Here is a 17,376-nt window from a genome sequence, read left to right as displayed (position 1 = left end):
ATCTCGTGAATCTGTACTGATGAACACGAAGTATCGATGAAAAAGGGAATAATAATATGACAGCAAAAAAATGGATATTTAGATAATGTTTTAGATAATAACATTTATAAACTATAAAACAAAGTTTTGATTGGATATGTTTTATACATGGAACTTCCATTTAAAATTTTGATCTATAACAATACCTAGGTATTTAATGGAGCTCACTTGGTCTAATGGAGTACAGGTACATAACAGATCATTAGAACAGTTTTTATTATGAAAAATGAGTTACAGTTATCCAAATTAGTGAGGTTTGAGAAACTAATGTATTTTGTTTTTAGAATATTTATTTCGAGATCATTTGATTGAAACCAATTTCGGGCTTTGATTAAATCGTTGTTAATAATATGATCCAATGGTTGATGATCATTCCCAGAATAAAGAAGTACAGTGTCATCTGCAAATGTGATTATTTTGGCATTTAGTTCAAGGTTACAGAAATCATTAATATAAATACGTAGTAAAAAATAACGGTCCCAAAGTAGTTCCTTGTGGAATTCCTCTGTGCATGATCACTGGACTACTAATATGCTTACCACACTTAACAGATTGAGATCTATTATTAAGATAGGATTCAAATAATTTATAAGCAATTCCTGTAATTCCATATGTGTGCAATTTAGCAAGCAATATACTGTGATTGATGCTGTCAAAACATTTTCGTATATCAAGAAAAATTGCTATTGTTTGTTTTGAGTTATCTAAGCTATAAACTACAAATTTGCTAAATTCAATTAGTGCAGTTTCAGTGCTTTTGTTTGGCAGGAAACCATGTTGATTTTCTGAGAAAAAATTATTAGCATTTAAAAACGAGTATAATCTACATTTTAAGATTGATTCCAATATTTTGGATGCCGTACTGAGACTGGTCTATAACTGCTGAGGTCATTCTTGTCACCGGTTTTATAGATAGGGGTAATGATTGCTTTTTTGAGTGATTCTGGGAAAACACCACTTTGAAAACAATTATTAACTTGATCAGAGAACATCTGAATGACGCTGTCAGGAAAACGCTTCCAAACTTTTGAGTTCATTGCATCGATGGAAGATACAGAGTTTTTTAGTTTGTTAATAATTTTCTTTATTTCAAAAATATTAGTTGAAGAAAGAAAAATTGAGTTTTGAAAACCATGTACATATTTTTTATAGTCATCTATGGAAACTACAGTATTTCTTCCAATACCATTGAAATACAAGCTAAATTGATTGGCAAGAATCAGAGGTTCAACATTTTCTGAAAGTACATTCTCTTTGTTCTCCGTGCCTAATATTCTGTTAACAAACTTCCACCGCTCAGTATTGTTACGACATTCCGAGAACTTAAAAGAGTACTGCTGTTTTTTAGATTGCTTCATTTTAGATTTGATTCTTGATTTTATATTTCTATATGCAGTTTCTATAGAAAGGTCATACGGATATTTTCTTGTTTTTATGTAAAGTTGTTGTTTTGTCTTAATTAAATAGCAAATTTCGCCTGTAACCCATGGTTTACCGACCTTCTTCCTTGAAACAATGTTTCGGTCACTGGAATGATTTTAGACAATGACATTCATGGTGGATAAAAAATTATCAAAATCTTTTTCAGGATTAGTGCGATAGAATCGAAATTCATAATTTTGGAGAAAATTTGCCATATCAGTATACCGAATAATTTTCATTTTCCTATGTATATAGTTTGACTTATTTTATCTAATATTGGGGTGGGAAAATGGTCAGTTATGTCTGTGTCAACTATTGATGAATAGTATTTGGCAATATTAGTTGAGTGACGTAGATAAATATGATCGATACAACTATCAGAAAGAGGCCTAGTTTGATCAGTAATTAAGGGGAGGAAGCCATGTCCTGACAACATATTCATGTAATCTAGATCGTCATGATAGGGTTTTAATATGTTGTTGATGTCGCCTACCATTTTTCGATTTTATATTCATTAATATAGAGTCAAGTTCTTCAACAAATTCTGATTTTGAAAATGAGAGTGATCGATATAAACAAAGAATAGTTAATTTGAGTGATGGCTGGTCAGTGCTGTCTTAACGCATGGGCCACCTTTTTTCTTGAGGCCCCTGGGCCCTCAAGAGAAAAGGGGCCTCACAAAAATGAGATCTGGTAAAAATTTTCTAGAATTTACCAGGTAGGGCCTCATAAAAACCACTTGGCCGGGGGCCCACGATGCTCTTAAGACGGCCCTGTGGCTGGTTAATGCCAATCACCTCAACTGTTTCCATTGTGATTGACGTAATGTTATTATAATTTAAAGATTTATTTGTGTACACCAATATGCCTCCTGAATTATTGTAATTTCTACAGCATGGGAATAAATCAAAACCTGATATTTTATAAAGACCAGTCTCTACATCAAAAATCCACACCTCAGAGAGAATTATACAGGGGTTCAAAAGCTGCGCCAAACTGCGCCGAAACGGTTCTCTTGCTACATGGTGCACCGAATCCCTGCGCATTTGCGCCAATTCTTGTTTGTGGTTCGTGGAGGTACCGCTAATGCACTGTAGTGTTTCAAATACCCGGAATTTAGGAAAAAGAATAATGAAAATTTTGTTCACGGGACGCGTTCTTTCCGAAACACGGAAAAAGATACGGAGGGAGAAACTTCAATTTTTTTTCTCTTCCCACCATCTACCACAATCGCGTTATGTCGTGACCTTGGAAAGTAGTTCTACTACCATGAAGTATAAAGTCCTATACTGTTATTGGTTAACCGGCGGGCTATCGAAGTCCCAATGAATATGCCGAATTTTCCGATTTCGGAGACAGTTTTTTCTCCTGCGGGTTATATACTGAAAATAACGGTAATTTCGCGGCTGCCAACCTGCTTTCAAAGACGGCATACATCGAAAAGGGTACTGGTTTACTCGTTTAAATTACCGACATTTTTCGAAGATCGTTGGGGGAAAAAATGGTATATCTATATATATACAGTCGAATCCCGTTATAACAAACTATAGTCGAAATAGACTGGAGAAATCACTTCGTTACAACGAAATTTCGTTATAAAGGAATTACAGTTCTCTGCATTTTTCCTACGTAAACTTATTTGGAGGATTAGAAAAGTGTTCGTTATATATATAAAATGAGAATTTCACTATAACGGTATTCGACTGTATGGAAACTCTAGCTAAAATATTCATAGTTTTTCCATCTAGCCACTATGCGGCTGTGTGGTTATCGTCGGCAGTTGCTGATCGTGACAATTTCACATTGCGAAAATCCAGATTTGGTGAACACACACACACAAGGGCAGCTCAAGGAAAAAAATTTCTACCCATGCGGAATCTATTTTTGGCGCTACTGACAACGTTTTTTTTTTTATCAACAAAGCTTTTTTCACCCTTTCAACTTCATATGGCACCTCTCCTAGAGCGGCTCCTAATATGGACGCATGGTCCGCCACTGCAGTGGTGGGAGAAGGGTATGCTCTTAACAATAATCAAAGGAAGGAGTTTGTACTAGGAGCGAGTGCTCATTTTACATCATTTCTGTGAGAGATACCTTTTTTATATTAATGTCCTACCTTTCCAAAACTTGTTGGGGAGAATGAAACGTTTGCACCCTTTCTTGTTTTTCGCACTCCCTCTGGTGCATTACTGGGATGGTACATTACTCCCTCATGTATTGCTGGAATGTTGCTTAACATTGTATCACCAACAGAACTATTAATTATGTGTGATTACAAGAAATGAAATCAGTTCAGAGAATAGATAGATAGATATTGGGCAGACATATTCAAACTTTGTAACCTTGAAAGCAGCCCAAAGTTCAAAATTTTGCCAGTTTTGGTGAAGGCTTTTTTATCTTCAGCATATGGTAACGCAGAAAGAGAGTACAGTGAAAGAGAGTTCATTGTTAACAAATAAATAAAAGTCTGTTCGAACATTGAAAAATCTGTCCATCCAGTGCTTTAATGAAATAAGACATACAAAATCTTATGTTCAAGGGCATGAAAAATTTGAAAAGAATTGTCATTGAGATGCTGAACTTCTGAAAGCGACTCGTGATTCGTAATCTATTAACATGCTATTAGGTTGAGAAATTGTTTAAGTAAATAAGATATTCATATTTTTCTCGTTTTTTGCATTTTGCTTTTAAATTTAATAATTCCTTTAAATGCTATGAGAAGCTAATTTTTTTTCCACGGAAACCCTTATTATATTCTGCACACACTTTTGCTATATCAGTATGAATAAGATTTTGGTGTTAAGCAGCCGAAATTCTTGGTTTTTAGTGTGCATGTTGCTTAATTTGAAAAGAGTCTAATAATTCTTATTCGTTATTTCAGTAATGCATGTTTTAGTAGTGGCAGAGATAAGATAATGCAGAAAAAATTTTAATGGATTTTAATTTGTGAAGGAAATTCATTTAGAATTATTTGTTTCAACCATTTTTGGCAAAACTTTTGGCATTTCACAGAAAAATTATTCCTTATATTGCAGATATAGTTCGTTTATAGTTCTGCTACATTTTCAAAATTTCTGCTCCAAAAATGAAGTTTGCTGCTCTGAAATAGATGAGATGCGCTTGCATCCCTGATTATAATATCTATATGATCAACACAACTACTTTCGTTACTATTAATTGACATGAGATAAATCATCTACATGACTGATTCTGAACACCCTGGAGTCATCTGTTTTAGGCATAAAAACCTTACAGTCACGAATCCAACAATATGCGACGTTATGTTGTTGCTTATGTTGTTTGGAATGATAAAATACATTTTTCATGTATAGGCTCAAATGTTCATTAAAATAAACTGGTGTGGGTCGCAGTCTGCTGTCAATCGAAGACGCTTTCAGTTTCTTAGATTTTGCCAACTTGAGAAAATTGTCACGATTAGATTTTTTATCGAACTGAATTATGATCTGCTAAATTTTATCTTTTTTCTTCGTAAGCACTTGATGTATAACTGTAATATTGTCCACGAGATCACTTTGCACCTGATCAGCTATTCTTGCCTTCAATTCAATCACATCCTCATTTTCAGTCTCTGGAAGGCCTTGGATCTCAATGATACAGCGACAGGAATATTGTTGTAGTTCACCAATTTCAATCTGAAGTTTCTTGACTTCCGATTTTAGCTCAGAATTTTCCGATGACAGTTCTTGCTGCTTTGTTTGTAGCTCAAGTAGTTGGGATTGATAGTTCTTGTTTTGGTCACTCAGTTCTTTGAATTGGCAGCACATGTATGATTTCAGTGATTGTATGTGAGCATAGAATGCTTCACTTATTCCGTTCACGATCTCTCTTATATCACTCGGCAATTTTTCAGTATAAAAAGAGAGTAACTGTATATCCATCAATGGATCCGGATCCCTCTTGGAAGTATCCCCTGGATCATCTTGTCTACGTGGATCTTTCTTCGATGATTTGCTTGTTGTTTCTTTACATTTAAAGCATATCCAACTCAGAACGCAATCACGTCTCAGCCTGCGGAATACCAGTTCGCTGAAACCTCCACAACCATAATGGAAGATGTCTTTGCATTTAGTGCAACTAATCAAATCGTCTGGAGTTATGATGTGTCTCAACACGCCTGGAACACACTTTCTCTGCCATACTGAATAAGATCAGAGCTCTCTTATTATTTGCATTATATGAATAAAAAAATATTTAACACGCAGTACACATCCGTGAAATTATGTGATTACGAAAAATTATATATGTTATATTAAAACTGAATAATGAGTTACGATGAGAAAAAAATTAGCAAGCAAACAATAAATTTCAGAGAGAGCCTCAATCGTACACACCCACTCACCTATAGTTTGTTTCAGGTTAACTTTGCAGTGGAGAGAAAGGTAGAAAGTGTATTCCTTCGCCGCAAAATATAGTTCCCATACATCGGAGGTTTATGATGATCATTTATATAGAATATTTCAAATGTTTTTATGATTTTGAAAAAGATACTGAAAAAATACCGTTTTGAACCAATGTATATTCGTTTAAAATTTTAAAATTAGAAAAATATTGGTTACCATTATCAAAAATCCATGGCGAGCTCAAGAACATTTTGGCGCGATTTCCGAGAAAATTTTCCCCGCCAATATTACTATCATGCTTTTTTTTTTTTTTGATTGCACAGTTATATATATATATATATTATATCGTCATTTTGTTGAATTTTTTCCGATAGAATTTTTCATTCAGTTTTGCATGTAGTTATAGGCCTACACACCCAGACGAATATTCAATCAGTTTTTTTTTCTCGCGAAAATAACCTCCAACGAATTCAGATATTCACTCATAGATTACAGCAAGTGTCCCTCTTGCACGACAGCGCCGATACAGTTGTGAGAGGCTCTCTTTATGGGTGTAGATTACGGTTCCAACCCCCCGTTTTTTTATATCTATTTCTTGCCGTGTTCGTAGGATAGGGGTGGTTTCTGAATTCCAATAGCCGATAGTGCAGGGTGTTGACATAAGTGATGTCTATTTTTCACCCACACCAACTTCCTCCCCCCCCCCCACAGCAGAGGCTGTTCCTCCAGATGCCCCTTCAGTGTCTCTCCAGATAAATATAAATAAGCAAGAGAGAGAGAGACCCACAATGGTTTAGACTTGCAGTGCGTTTTTTTCTTGTGACAGTTGTATCTTTCTTTTCACCAGAGAATAGACACACTAAAACGTTCTCCGTTCTTTTTGGCAATAATGCATAAAGCACGCTATTGAAAAAGAAGAGGAATTTTGGATTGCAGGTGGCTTGACGGAGCAACAACAATTAATAAGTAATAGAGAATCCGATAGTTCTACAACGTCAAGTGAGGATTCCATATGGGATCAAGTGGGAATCCGTGAAAAATGACTAAAACTGTAGTGATAATAAGTGGCATCGACGTATACCGTGCGTTTGGGTGGGTGAGCGACGGAAATTTCGGCAAGAAAAGTGAGTAAAAGAATTCTAAATTTTTCCGTATCATTTTTATTATTATTTGGGGCTATTCCCAAATTCAAACGTGAAAACCGGGTTAATAGGAGTTACTAAGATAATTTTCAATTAAAAAAAAAAATGATTTCAGAAACCGCACTTTAATTTCTGAAAGTATCGACAATGATTTTTTTTTTCATTAGCTAATTTTTTGTTACTAACTGACCAATTTTTTCTACAAGCATTTCGTTACACGTAAAAAATATTTTTTTCTGCGCGATTGGCGAGAATCAGCCATACCTTACTGAGGCCGCGCATCGATACATAGGTTAAGAGGCTTTCGTTCCCATAGCAACGAGTGATGCGGTTCCCTCGTAGCTTCCTCTTCACTGCAAAGTTAACCTGAAATGGACTATAGCTGTTGCCACCCGATTCCTGGATATTTTTTAGATATTTTATAGATTTTCTCCTGTGATACTGAAATTAATTTCTGTGGAAAAATTTGCTACATGTCAAAAATGAGCCACATTTAAAATCAGTGACCAAAAATGTGCCATGAAACTTCATGGTTTCTGAAACTTGGTATGTTCATCAGTTTCCTGACAATTTTCCAAAATTTCAATTCTACAGGTCTGAATAATCAAATTTATTATATTAAATTTATTCTAAATACGAATTAATATGGAATTTACTGAGTGGCAATTAATTTTTTTTATTAGAATTAAAAACAAAATGAGCAATGACTAATAAATATTTTATTGTGGTCTTTTGTTTCTATATTTCATTGCGTATGTTTTTTAATTGCAGTGCATGTAGTTTAACATAGTACTGTATTTCTTGGAATAAGCACCACATAAACGTATGCTTCGCTGTATCGGGAAAAAAAAAGAATGTTTATGAACTTGACATAAGGCCTGCATCCGCCATACATTTCTGATATAAAATTTATTAAATGCTTATTTTTAATTTCATAAATACTTGCCAATTTTAAAAATGCTACTTGGTCAATTAAGAGTTGAATATCACGTAATTCAATAGCCTACCATTCTGTACCATGATTTCTTTATATTCCAATTAGTGACTGCACACGGATGTTCTGGATTGGCCAGCTTCATCCCATTTCGGTTCCCAAACAAGTTTAAAAAAATTGTATTCTAATCGAGTTCATCCATTAGTTTATATCCACTTAGCACTGTTTCTCTATCCCCCATATGGTCAACCATAGCCTAAAGACTCGCGAAATTCCCAACCGGCACCAATAAAAGCATCTTTGTTGCAGAAGATTCTTTCTCATATGGCAGGCGTCATTAAAATTAGACTATATTTTTTCCCCTCGTATTCAGAAAACCTACATTAAAGAATGTTCTGTCTTTACTTTCAAAGAGAGCCGAAATTGAGCTATTGAAATGTTCTTTGTGGTCAGCTGGAAAGCACAGTGAATAACACTGTAAATAGGAAGGTTAGACAATCGCATGTTTTTTTTTACTTCAATGGTAGTCTGTGTGGAAAAACACAAAAAATAAATAAAAATTAACAATATGGTTTGAAAATTATATATTTACAATAGAAATAACACATGGCACTTCCACACGTTTACGAAATGTGTATTTAAAAAAATGTTTTTCCCCTCCCCTCTTTCTATACTCCAAAATTTACCACCCTGGGCTATAGCCCACTTTTCGCCCCTGTAAATACACTACTGCTGGGGTACCGAATCAGTTTGCCCCCACTCCCCCAGTGGCAGCCCTGGTTAGTATAGCACAGATGTAGCAATTCTGTTGATTTTTCCAATCACAGGGCTTCTTAAAGAAGTTTGTAGACTTAGACTGCCCTTACGTCCTTTGTAATTGCATTGCCTCAGTGTTGATGTTACAAAGGAAACTGACACTGTCTGCAGTTTAGGTATTCACATGCAAATAGGATTATACATTTTATTAAAATCTTGTATAGGTGACTGAGAGAAAGTTTTTTTCCAGTTTCAGCTAATTCACATCTTTTTCTTAAAGCAGGCCTAAAGTGTAAATGAAATTTCTTGAAGAAATGCAATATTATTCATATACATTTTATTATTTAGTCCTTAATTTATCCACCATGTTCTCATGCTACTATGTCCATAGTTTTTTGCTTTCATTTTACCCATTTTTGTACTGTTATTATTACAAATTTTTCAGGCTAAAGAATGACATCTGTCTCTATAAACTGAAGAACTATATAATATTCTAACTTCAAAGATGGAAGTTAACCAGACAAGTAAGTTTACAATTTTTCTTTTTTTTATCAGCTGATTTTTTATTTTTTTAATCATCTGTAGGGTCGCTGACAATCGGAAGAATGTTGTGTTTTTGTACACAAACTTTCATAGTAGGTAGGTAGGTAGTAAGTCATTTAGTAACCTTGAATATTTGTATGACATTCATAATGACATTTGTTCCCCATAAGTATTGTACATAGTAATGTTTATGTGCATCACCAATTTATAGGAGTGGAAAATCTTCTACAATTTCCGACATCTGCTACATTCTGCTACAAAAATGCCAAATTTTTTAAATTCTGCACCAAAAACAAAATTTTCCCTTAAAAAAACTTTGACGTTGCGTCACAATAGAATCTGACTTTTAGGTGATGTCATTTGTCCTTCTACAATTTTATTTCTTGGGTCCAAAAATGGAATTAGCTTGAGGTCCCCTCCCCAGGATTTGGCACCAAGGCTTCCGACAACGTATATAATGGGTTCAAACTATACAAATTGACGCTCATCCACAGAACAACAACAAAAAAAACAAAAAACCTTCAATTGCTGTTTCCAGCTATTTTTTCCCAAAGAAAAAAATAATGGACTCCTTTGATTTATTTTCACAAAAAATTCAATCCAAGTACATCTGTTTTCACTCCCTATTTTTAAATGACTTGTGATTGATCCACATATTTATTTTTCAGCGCCTTTAAAAGATTTTCAATCTATTTTTTTGCTCCCAAGTTTTCTATTATTTGTTTTCTACTATTCTTTCTCTTTATATGTCATCTCCTTTTACGTCATTCAGCAGCATGCTTAGTGTTCAATCGTAAATGATTTCCAGCTGTGCATTAATTAAAATTACTTTGTCTAGACCAGTGATCCTCAATGTGGGTGTTTGTGCCCCCAGGGGATGGAATGTTCCAGGCGGGGGGGGGGCGGTAGAAGCTACGGGGTATAACATAGGATCCTTTGGGTTAGATTGCATTGGGGGGAGGGGGTTGATGGGATGAAAAAGGTTGGGAAACTATGGTCTAGACCAGCGGTTCTCAACCTTTTTTTGCTCATGGTCCCCTCTCAACCATTTCTCATTCCTGTGGCCCCTTGCGACCATGATCAATTTCCTACCCCCCCCCCCCCTCCGTTTTCCTGTTGAAATACAATTGTTCAAATATTGTTTGAAGCATAAATATGTGTTTGAATTTATTTTTAATTTATGAAAAGAACGAAAAAGCAAAATAAACATAATACAACACAGTAAAAAAAAATATATATAATAAATTATTTTCAATCAGTGCAAACAATGCGCTTGAAGACGGCATAATGTCATCAAGCTACTGTACAGGATGAAGTTTGAATTATTTACAAATTAGTTTTTCTTGGTTAAATTTGAATTTGGGTGAATCAAAATTTCAAGCTAATCAGAAATTATAAATAATCAGATTTCAAATAAGAAAATTATTGGTTTATTGATTATAATTTTGATATGGTGAGATTTACATTCAACATTCATCATGAAAATCTGTCTCGTTGAATGACATAGTGGCTTTTTGGTTGATAATGTGACCTCTCTTCCACAGGCGAACGAAGCAACGTGTGAGTTGGCTTAAACACAACACAATATTTCACATAACAGACACTACTATATATAATGTCCATAGGTAACAAAACGTATAGTATTTTACTGGCAAACCGCGTTCACCCTACAGGAATACTTTCAATTAGAAAAATTATCCAAATAACGTGTAGTACTCAGCTATGCCATTCATGTTGCAAGGGGTTGTATAGTGATTCTAATAAAAATGCAAACCTTTTATGTGTGCTCAAAAACCCAATTACAAAGTTTTTGCCCCGTCTCTTCTGATGCCAACAAAACCGTTTGATCCACATTTAACGTTGTTTTTTAGTTAGTTGTCTTCAAATAAATGTTACTGTCAATCACTGTCAATAAAGTGGATGCCTTGGAAACATCTGGAAACCTTATAATTATTGATAACACAAGCTTATGACAAGGGCTATGATTTTTATGATCTAAAGAAGAAACGTAGTAGCTAATACCTTATCAGTAGGGATATGTAAATTTTAAAAAAAATTTTAAATCAGAAATTTTGCATTTATTCCCCAAAAAAAAAATTCAGATCAGAAATTTCGCATTTATTCACAATAAAAAATTCCAAATGAAAAATTTCACTTTCACACACACAAAAACAGCAACTCGAATAAATGAAACGGTTTAAATCAAAAAAATTTTGCATTTAAAATATATATATATATCTCTTCTATTAATTTAACCATTTTTTTCAAATGCTTTTTGCAGCATCATTTTCCGAAATTCAAAAAAAGTTGCATATACGGTCGAGTACACTTATAACCGGTGGATAAAAAATATGGCTGTGCAATCCTTAAAATTTGGCCCATTCACGTCTTCTATACATTTTATCTCTGTTATAACATACCCTGCTTAAAACATACACTGTGGCAAACCAAAAAAAACGGGCTTAACCAAAAAACTAATCCAGAACACTGCAAAAAAAAGAAAAGAACCCAGGAAAATATAGTCAAAAACAGCCTTTTATTTGTATATACAGGTGATATCTTAGACCTAAATTTTTTTAATAAACGCAAAAATACATGGATGAAATAGTTACACTTCCTAACCAACAGATAGCACTGAATATTATAATTGGTAAATGGTAAACTTTAGTGCCACCTGTCAATAATAAATTTAACTATTTTGGCAATAAAATTTTGACATTTAATAAAATCCTGTCTTGCTGTGCAGAACTGTATCGTCTATGCTTTTCGAATTATGTAATTTTTACTTGTTTTTATAACTTTGTGATCTTTTTATTGGTGGTCTCAATTCAAGTTGAAATTGGTGGAGTACTCAGGGGCGTAGCCAGAAATTTCATTCGAGGGAATGGGGGGGGGGCAAAGTGACAGAACAATGGATTTGGCCTTTTTTCCCCTTCTTTCGGTCATTTTCTCACATTTCGGAGGGGAGGGGGGCAGTCCCCCACGTCCCCCGTCCCCTGCTACGCCCTTGGGAGTACTGGTGGCTAATTCGAGATTGGTGAACCTATTGATTGGTGAATTCATGAACATCAATATGGGATTATTTTTTCTCTATTTTTAATTGTACAATACTGTCAACTTCAAAGGGAAAAACCATTAGCATAAACTCAAAACAATCTCATTAACATTTCAAAAAATATCTGCATGTTATTGTATATTATCTCGTTTTCTAAATAAATTTCCAAAATTTTCAGATACCAATTAAAAACTATCTTCATGCTACATTATATTTCAATTATGTGAGGCATAAGCTTATTTTTTCCATGACAATCTCAATAATGCATATGTCATTGCTACGTAATCTAATTTCAACACCTCCCTTATAACATACACGTCGCTTATTAAATACATTTCTCGAATCACCTAGGGGCTATGTATAACCAAACTCGACTGTATTTACATCTAACACAACATCAAAGAGGAAAGAAGTGATGCTTGTGGTTTCCCTTTCAAGCACGCTCACAAGTACTGAGCAAAATCACTTTTCCACTTCAAAAAGTGTAAATTACCTAGATTTCGCGAAAAAGTAGTAAAAAAATCAAATTTCAGCATTTATTCGCGAAGTTGGCAAATTTTGCATTTTTCGCATTTATTTCGTAAATTTTGTATTTGTCGCTGTTATTTTGTAAATACAAAATTTACGTATCCCTACTTATCAGCAGCCACATTTCATCTTTAGGTCATAAAAATTGGAGCCCTACTTATGAGAAATTGGTTACACACATGCAAAAAAATCATTGTGTTTGTTTTCGTGAAACTTAAAATTTTTGATATTTCAAGTGCTAAATTTCATCTTCCAACTACTCAGATCCTTATGCTCGGCATTGAAATATCCTGCCAACCAATCAAAAATCAATCAAATCTTTATGTTAATGTTACTTAAATAGGGGAAAAATTGTGAAAAAATATTCTATGCATTTTGTTTGAAATGAAATTTTTTTGGTTACTATTTTAATAAATTTCTTCATGGGCCCTCTTATCAGCAGCCATGGCTCCCCTTTTGCAATATTTTCCTCCATATCCTCTCTGGAATATCCTGGGGGCCCATGGCCCCCGGTTGATAACCACTGGTCTAGACTGTGGTCGTGGTTGGTTTGAAAGGTATTTGATATAAGATTCCAGCAAAGCTTATTTAGGCAGACAAGCAGAGGTCAACAAAATTCACAAAACTTTTCTTTGGGTATGTGGTAGACAACTCTGATAATGAAAATAATATGGTAACAAGCTAGCATCCCTCTTAGCTACAGTGACCATTTTTGTCTCATCATTATCATATTTGCTATGTTCCATGCACACCTGGGTCACAATTTTTCATGGGTCCCTTTATTAAAAAATATATAATAGCCCCTGTGCAATCATGTGAAGGAGCAAGGAAGTCTTGAGGTAAGATTCTCACATGCGCAAGACATCATTTTAGTGACTCTCTGGCATATAAGCTACATGAGTAAAATTATCTGGGGTATTGTAAACTCAATGATTTGTATAAGCTGTGGTGAGTAAAAACATAGGTACTGTAGTCATTAAAGCTTTTATCCTGGGCTTTATGTTCACTTACTTCATAAACTTATATATACATATTTATCGTACACTATCTGAGTTGTGTTCCAGCTAGATGAAATGAATCAGAAATTACAATGGTTTCTGAAAATTATTCCATCCAATACAGTCATAGTTTGAAATTTGCAGAAAAAATTTTCATTCTCATTTTTGATTTGAAAGATAGATGGCAACACTTGAACACATAACAAGTGCAACACTTACATGAATTATCTTTTTGTTCCTTTGAAACCAACCACAACCTTGGTCTAGACAAAGTAATTTTAATTAATGCTGATCTGGAAACTATTTTCCATTGAACACTAAACATGCTGGCGAATAACGTAAAAAGAAATAGCATATCGAGAGAATGAATTGTAGAAGATGAATAATAGAAAACTTGGGAGTAAAACAAGAGACTGAAAATTTTTAAAGATGCTGGAAAATAAAATATATGGAGCAACCACAAATCAGTTGAAAATAGGGAGTGAAAACAGATGTACTCAGATTGAATTTTTTGTGAAAATAGAATCATTTTCTTGCATTTCTAATTATTTAATCATTATTCTATAGTTTTTATTTCTATAGCTTAAATTAAAAATAATTTAAGTCTATAGTTTTTAATCACTATTAAATCTCTGAGAATTTCGAATAAATATTCTAAGAATGACCCAAGAAAAGAAGTCATCTCAAAGTATTGTTGAATCAAAGTGATAATGATAAAAAATGAACTCAAAAAGCAACACTTATTGCTTTAAATATGAAATGGGTAAATTCTGTGGTAAAAGAAGAAAGATCAAGCATATTCAAAAATGTTTGAAACCGAAGAGAACAAAAACATTACTTAGACTTGCATCAGTGGCAAAAACAAAAAAAATAACTTTTTTAATGATTTTCAAGCCTCTCCTTTAGTGATTTTTTTTTTTTAAATTAGTGATTACCAAGTCTACAAGCTAAATCTAAAAACACTAATTTTCAAATTATCTTTGAAATCTGAAATACCATATGTCCATATATGACTCATTTGTTGATATTGTAAAGAATGTTGAAATATAAATATCAAGAAGTCTCAAAATTTTTTTATCAGAAAATTTAAAAAGTACATAAAAATATTTCTTCTGACTTCTAATATGTAAATAGAAGAAAGCTCTATGTATTTTGTGCCTTGGGGGGGAGGGGGGGGGGAGACACACCCCCCTCTCTCTCCCCCCCCCCCCCCCCATTCTTCTGAGTTGAGATATCACTGTTTTTTGAAGTAAAAAGTACTCCTGTGTTCGCTACTGCATATATGCATATAAAAACGGTGTATTTTATTTACAGCCAAAATTTTAAAGTGCTACAAAAACAAAATTTTTCCTTCTATAGAAAATAATTTTTTCTGCTACAAAAATAAAAATTTTCATTTTCCACCCTGCAATTATATAAACATAAAAAGGGAAATTTATATTATGTAAATAGCGTATATTATATAAATATATTATTTAAATATATGGGAGAAATTCAAATGTGAGGCCCATTATTCTCGTCACACTTTCATAGTATGGTTATAATTTTGTAACTTTGAATATTTGTGTGAGCTCAATGGTGTAATACAGTAGACTCTCTGTAACTCAGCACTCCAAAAGTATCGACAAACATGTCGACTTAAGCGGATGTAGAGTTAGCAGGATTTCACTCTAAATTTTTGTTTGATCGTTTTTGTGTACATAATTATATACATTCTAACAATTGCATTAAATAAAATGTCAATTCTCATTAATTTAAATTCGGATGTTTCAAAATGTATAAAAAAAATTTACCTCATGAAAAATAATGAAGTATATTTGCTTGTTTTTCTTTCCGAAGAGAAAACAAAAATTCCTCTATATACTATTCAATTTATCCCATGATTGTTCGGCTTTTCTCGGACTGCGTAGGAAGCAACGTATCACATCTTTTACATCTTTTCGTATCGAGTTTTTAATATATCATGGAGTATGGTGCAGATACTTCTTCATCTGAACTTCCTGATTCTATTTCTTCAAAACATGAAGCACTTGCTTTGGTTGATTGATTCTAGAATATCGTCATCTTTTAAATGTCCTGAAGTTACAAGATCAGATTCAATACTCACAAATTCATCGTCAATACAGTCACAGATAGTGCTATTTTTGCTTTCTCCATACTTAATCTGGGGGGAATCATCGGAGAAATAATCATTTTCCTCAGAACAAAAACCAGCATGATGGAAACAGTTCCAAATAGTGGCACTCGTGCCTGAGTTCCATGCAGAATCAATCATTTCAACTGCATCTATAACAAAAATTTCGGAATTGAGTGAGATCGAGGGATTTGAACCACAAAAGAGTTGCTTCCTCTACATCACTGAATTCTGATTTCTTATGTGTTTTCTGCTTGGTTCATAAGAAGATTGAAATGCTGAAAAAAAAATTTCCCTCACTTTTTAGCAAATGTTGAAATGATATTTCCATATTCTTCGGCGAGTTCACTGAGTTTTCCCGATTCTATTTTTTTGAAAATTTAAACTTTTGGTTTTAAAATTAAATTATGGAGTTCGCTTGGAGCTATTGCATTCACGGCCACCGATGATCACAATGACAACCAAATGACATACATAATCAGCGTTCAACCAAATTTTTGCTCTTTTTCTTTTAAGGGAGTTAGCCAAACTGTGTCAAGTTAGAGAGTAAATTGAAATTTGTATTGGGCTAACCAAGGGAATAATAGATGTCAAGTTATCGATATTCCACTGTATCACCTTCACAGTAATGTTTACATGCATTCCCAATAGTATAAAAAAGGGCATTTTTGTAATCTAAATAATATATATATGTGAGTAATTCAAATGTGATGCCCAGCACTGTCAATGGAGGCTCTGTGTGTGTGTGTATATTTCATATTCCATAAAAGGAAAGGGAAATAAAACTGCCCAGCACTGTTGATGGAGGATTTGTTTCTCATTGCAGTGGAGGTGCTGTACATATATTTTGTATACGTTGTGCCATTAGACCATTGTCAAATCTCTCCCACTTCAAATGCCAACTTCTTCTTAAGGCCCGTTTACACGAGGCAAGCGCTTTAGTTGGTAACTTAATTTTTAGTTGCCAAGTACGATACAATGTATGCAGACGATAAGGGCCGTTTACACGGCTTTAGTTGACAAGTGCGCAAGTGCAGAAGTGATTTAGTTGATAAGTCAGATAAGAACGGTTCTATTTTTTCCGGTTAAGTAGACCTATGCGCATGCGCCAGTGGGCGTGACCTGCCGCGCTGGAGGGGTCATTTTGCTCTCTCACGGAGGGGTTTATTTTGATCTCAAGCGTGAACCTGTTCATACTCCGTCGTCTCCTGAAGTTTCGCTAGAATTCCGTGGAAATATTGGACGGTGAGGTGGCCAGAGGAGACAACCTTCAAGTTTGTTGAAAAATATCTTCGCCATGAATGTTTTTTGAACTATAGAAATGAAAATTACCTTAACAAACAAGCTAAAAATTATTCGATGTTGGAAAAAGCTATGGAATATTCTGTCTACGTGATGTCAGGAGTGGAAAAAATTGAAGATTCAAAAATATATATCGGGTGGGGAGGATTTATATATTAAAAA

The 17,376-nt window shown here is 34.0% G+C and overlaps 1 protein-coding gene across 2 annotated transcripts in view; it reads left to right on the top strand.

The window, feature by feature from the left end:
• Window positions 1–17,376, top strand: part of LOC149070377 (poly(A)-specific ribonuclease PARN-like) — a 205,844-nt gene that overhangs the window by 23,741 nt on the left and 164,727 nt on the right. For both annotated transcript variants that reach the window (XM_089249733.1, XM_089249734.1), the window contains one exon: window positions 9,100–9,178. In XM_089249733.1, the coding sequence (XP_089105859.1) occupies window positions 9,160–9,178 (19 nt within the window). In that variant the 5' untranslated portion in view covers window positions 9,100–9,159. The remainder of the gene's footprint in view (window positions 1–9,099; window positions 9,179–17,376) is intronic.

This window comes from Pholcus phalangioides, unplaced genomic scaffold, assembly GCF_987345545.1.
Source record: "Pholcus phalangioides strain wild (caught in Gottingen) unplaced genomic scaffold, Ppha-v1.0 ptg000022l_1, whole genome shotgun sequence".
Classification (NCBI taxonomy): domain Eukaryota; kingdom Metazoa; phylum Arthropoda; class Arachnida; order Araneae; family Pholcidae; genus Pholcus; species Pholcus phalangioides.
Note: the sequence above shows the minus strand (reverse complement) of the source record. Positions and strands in the feature narration are given on the sequence as shown.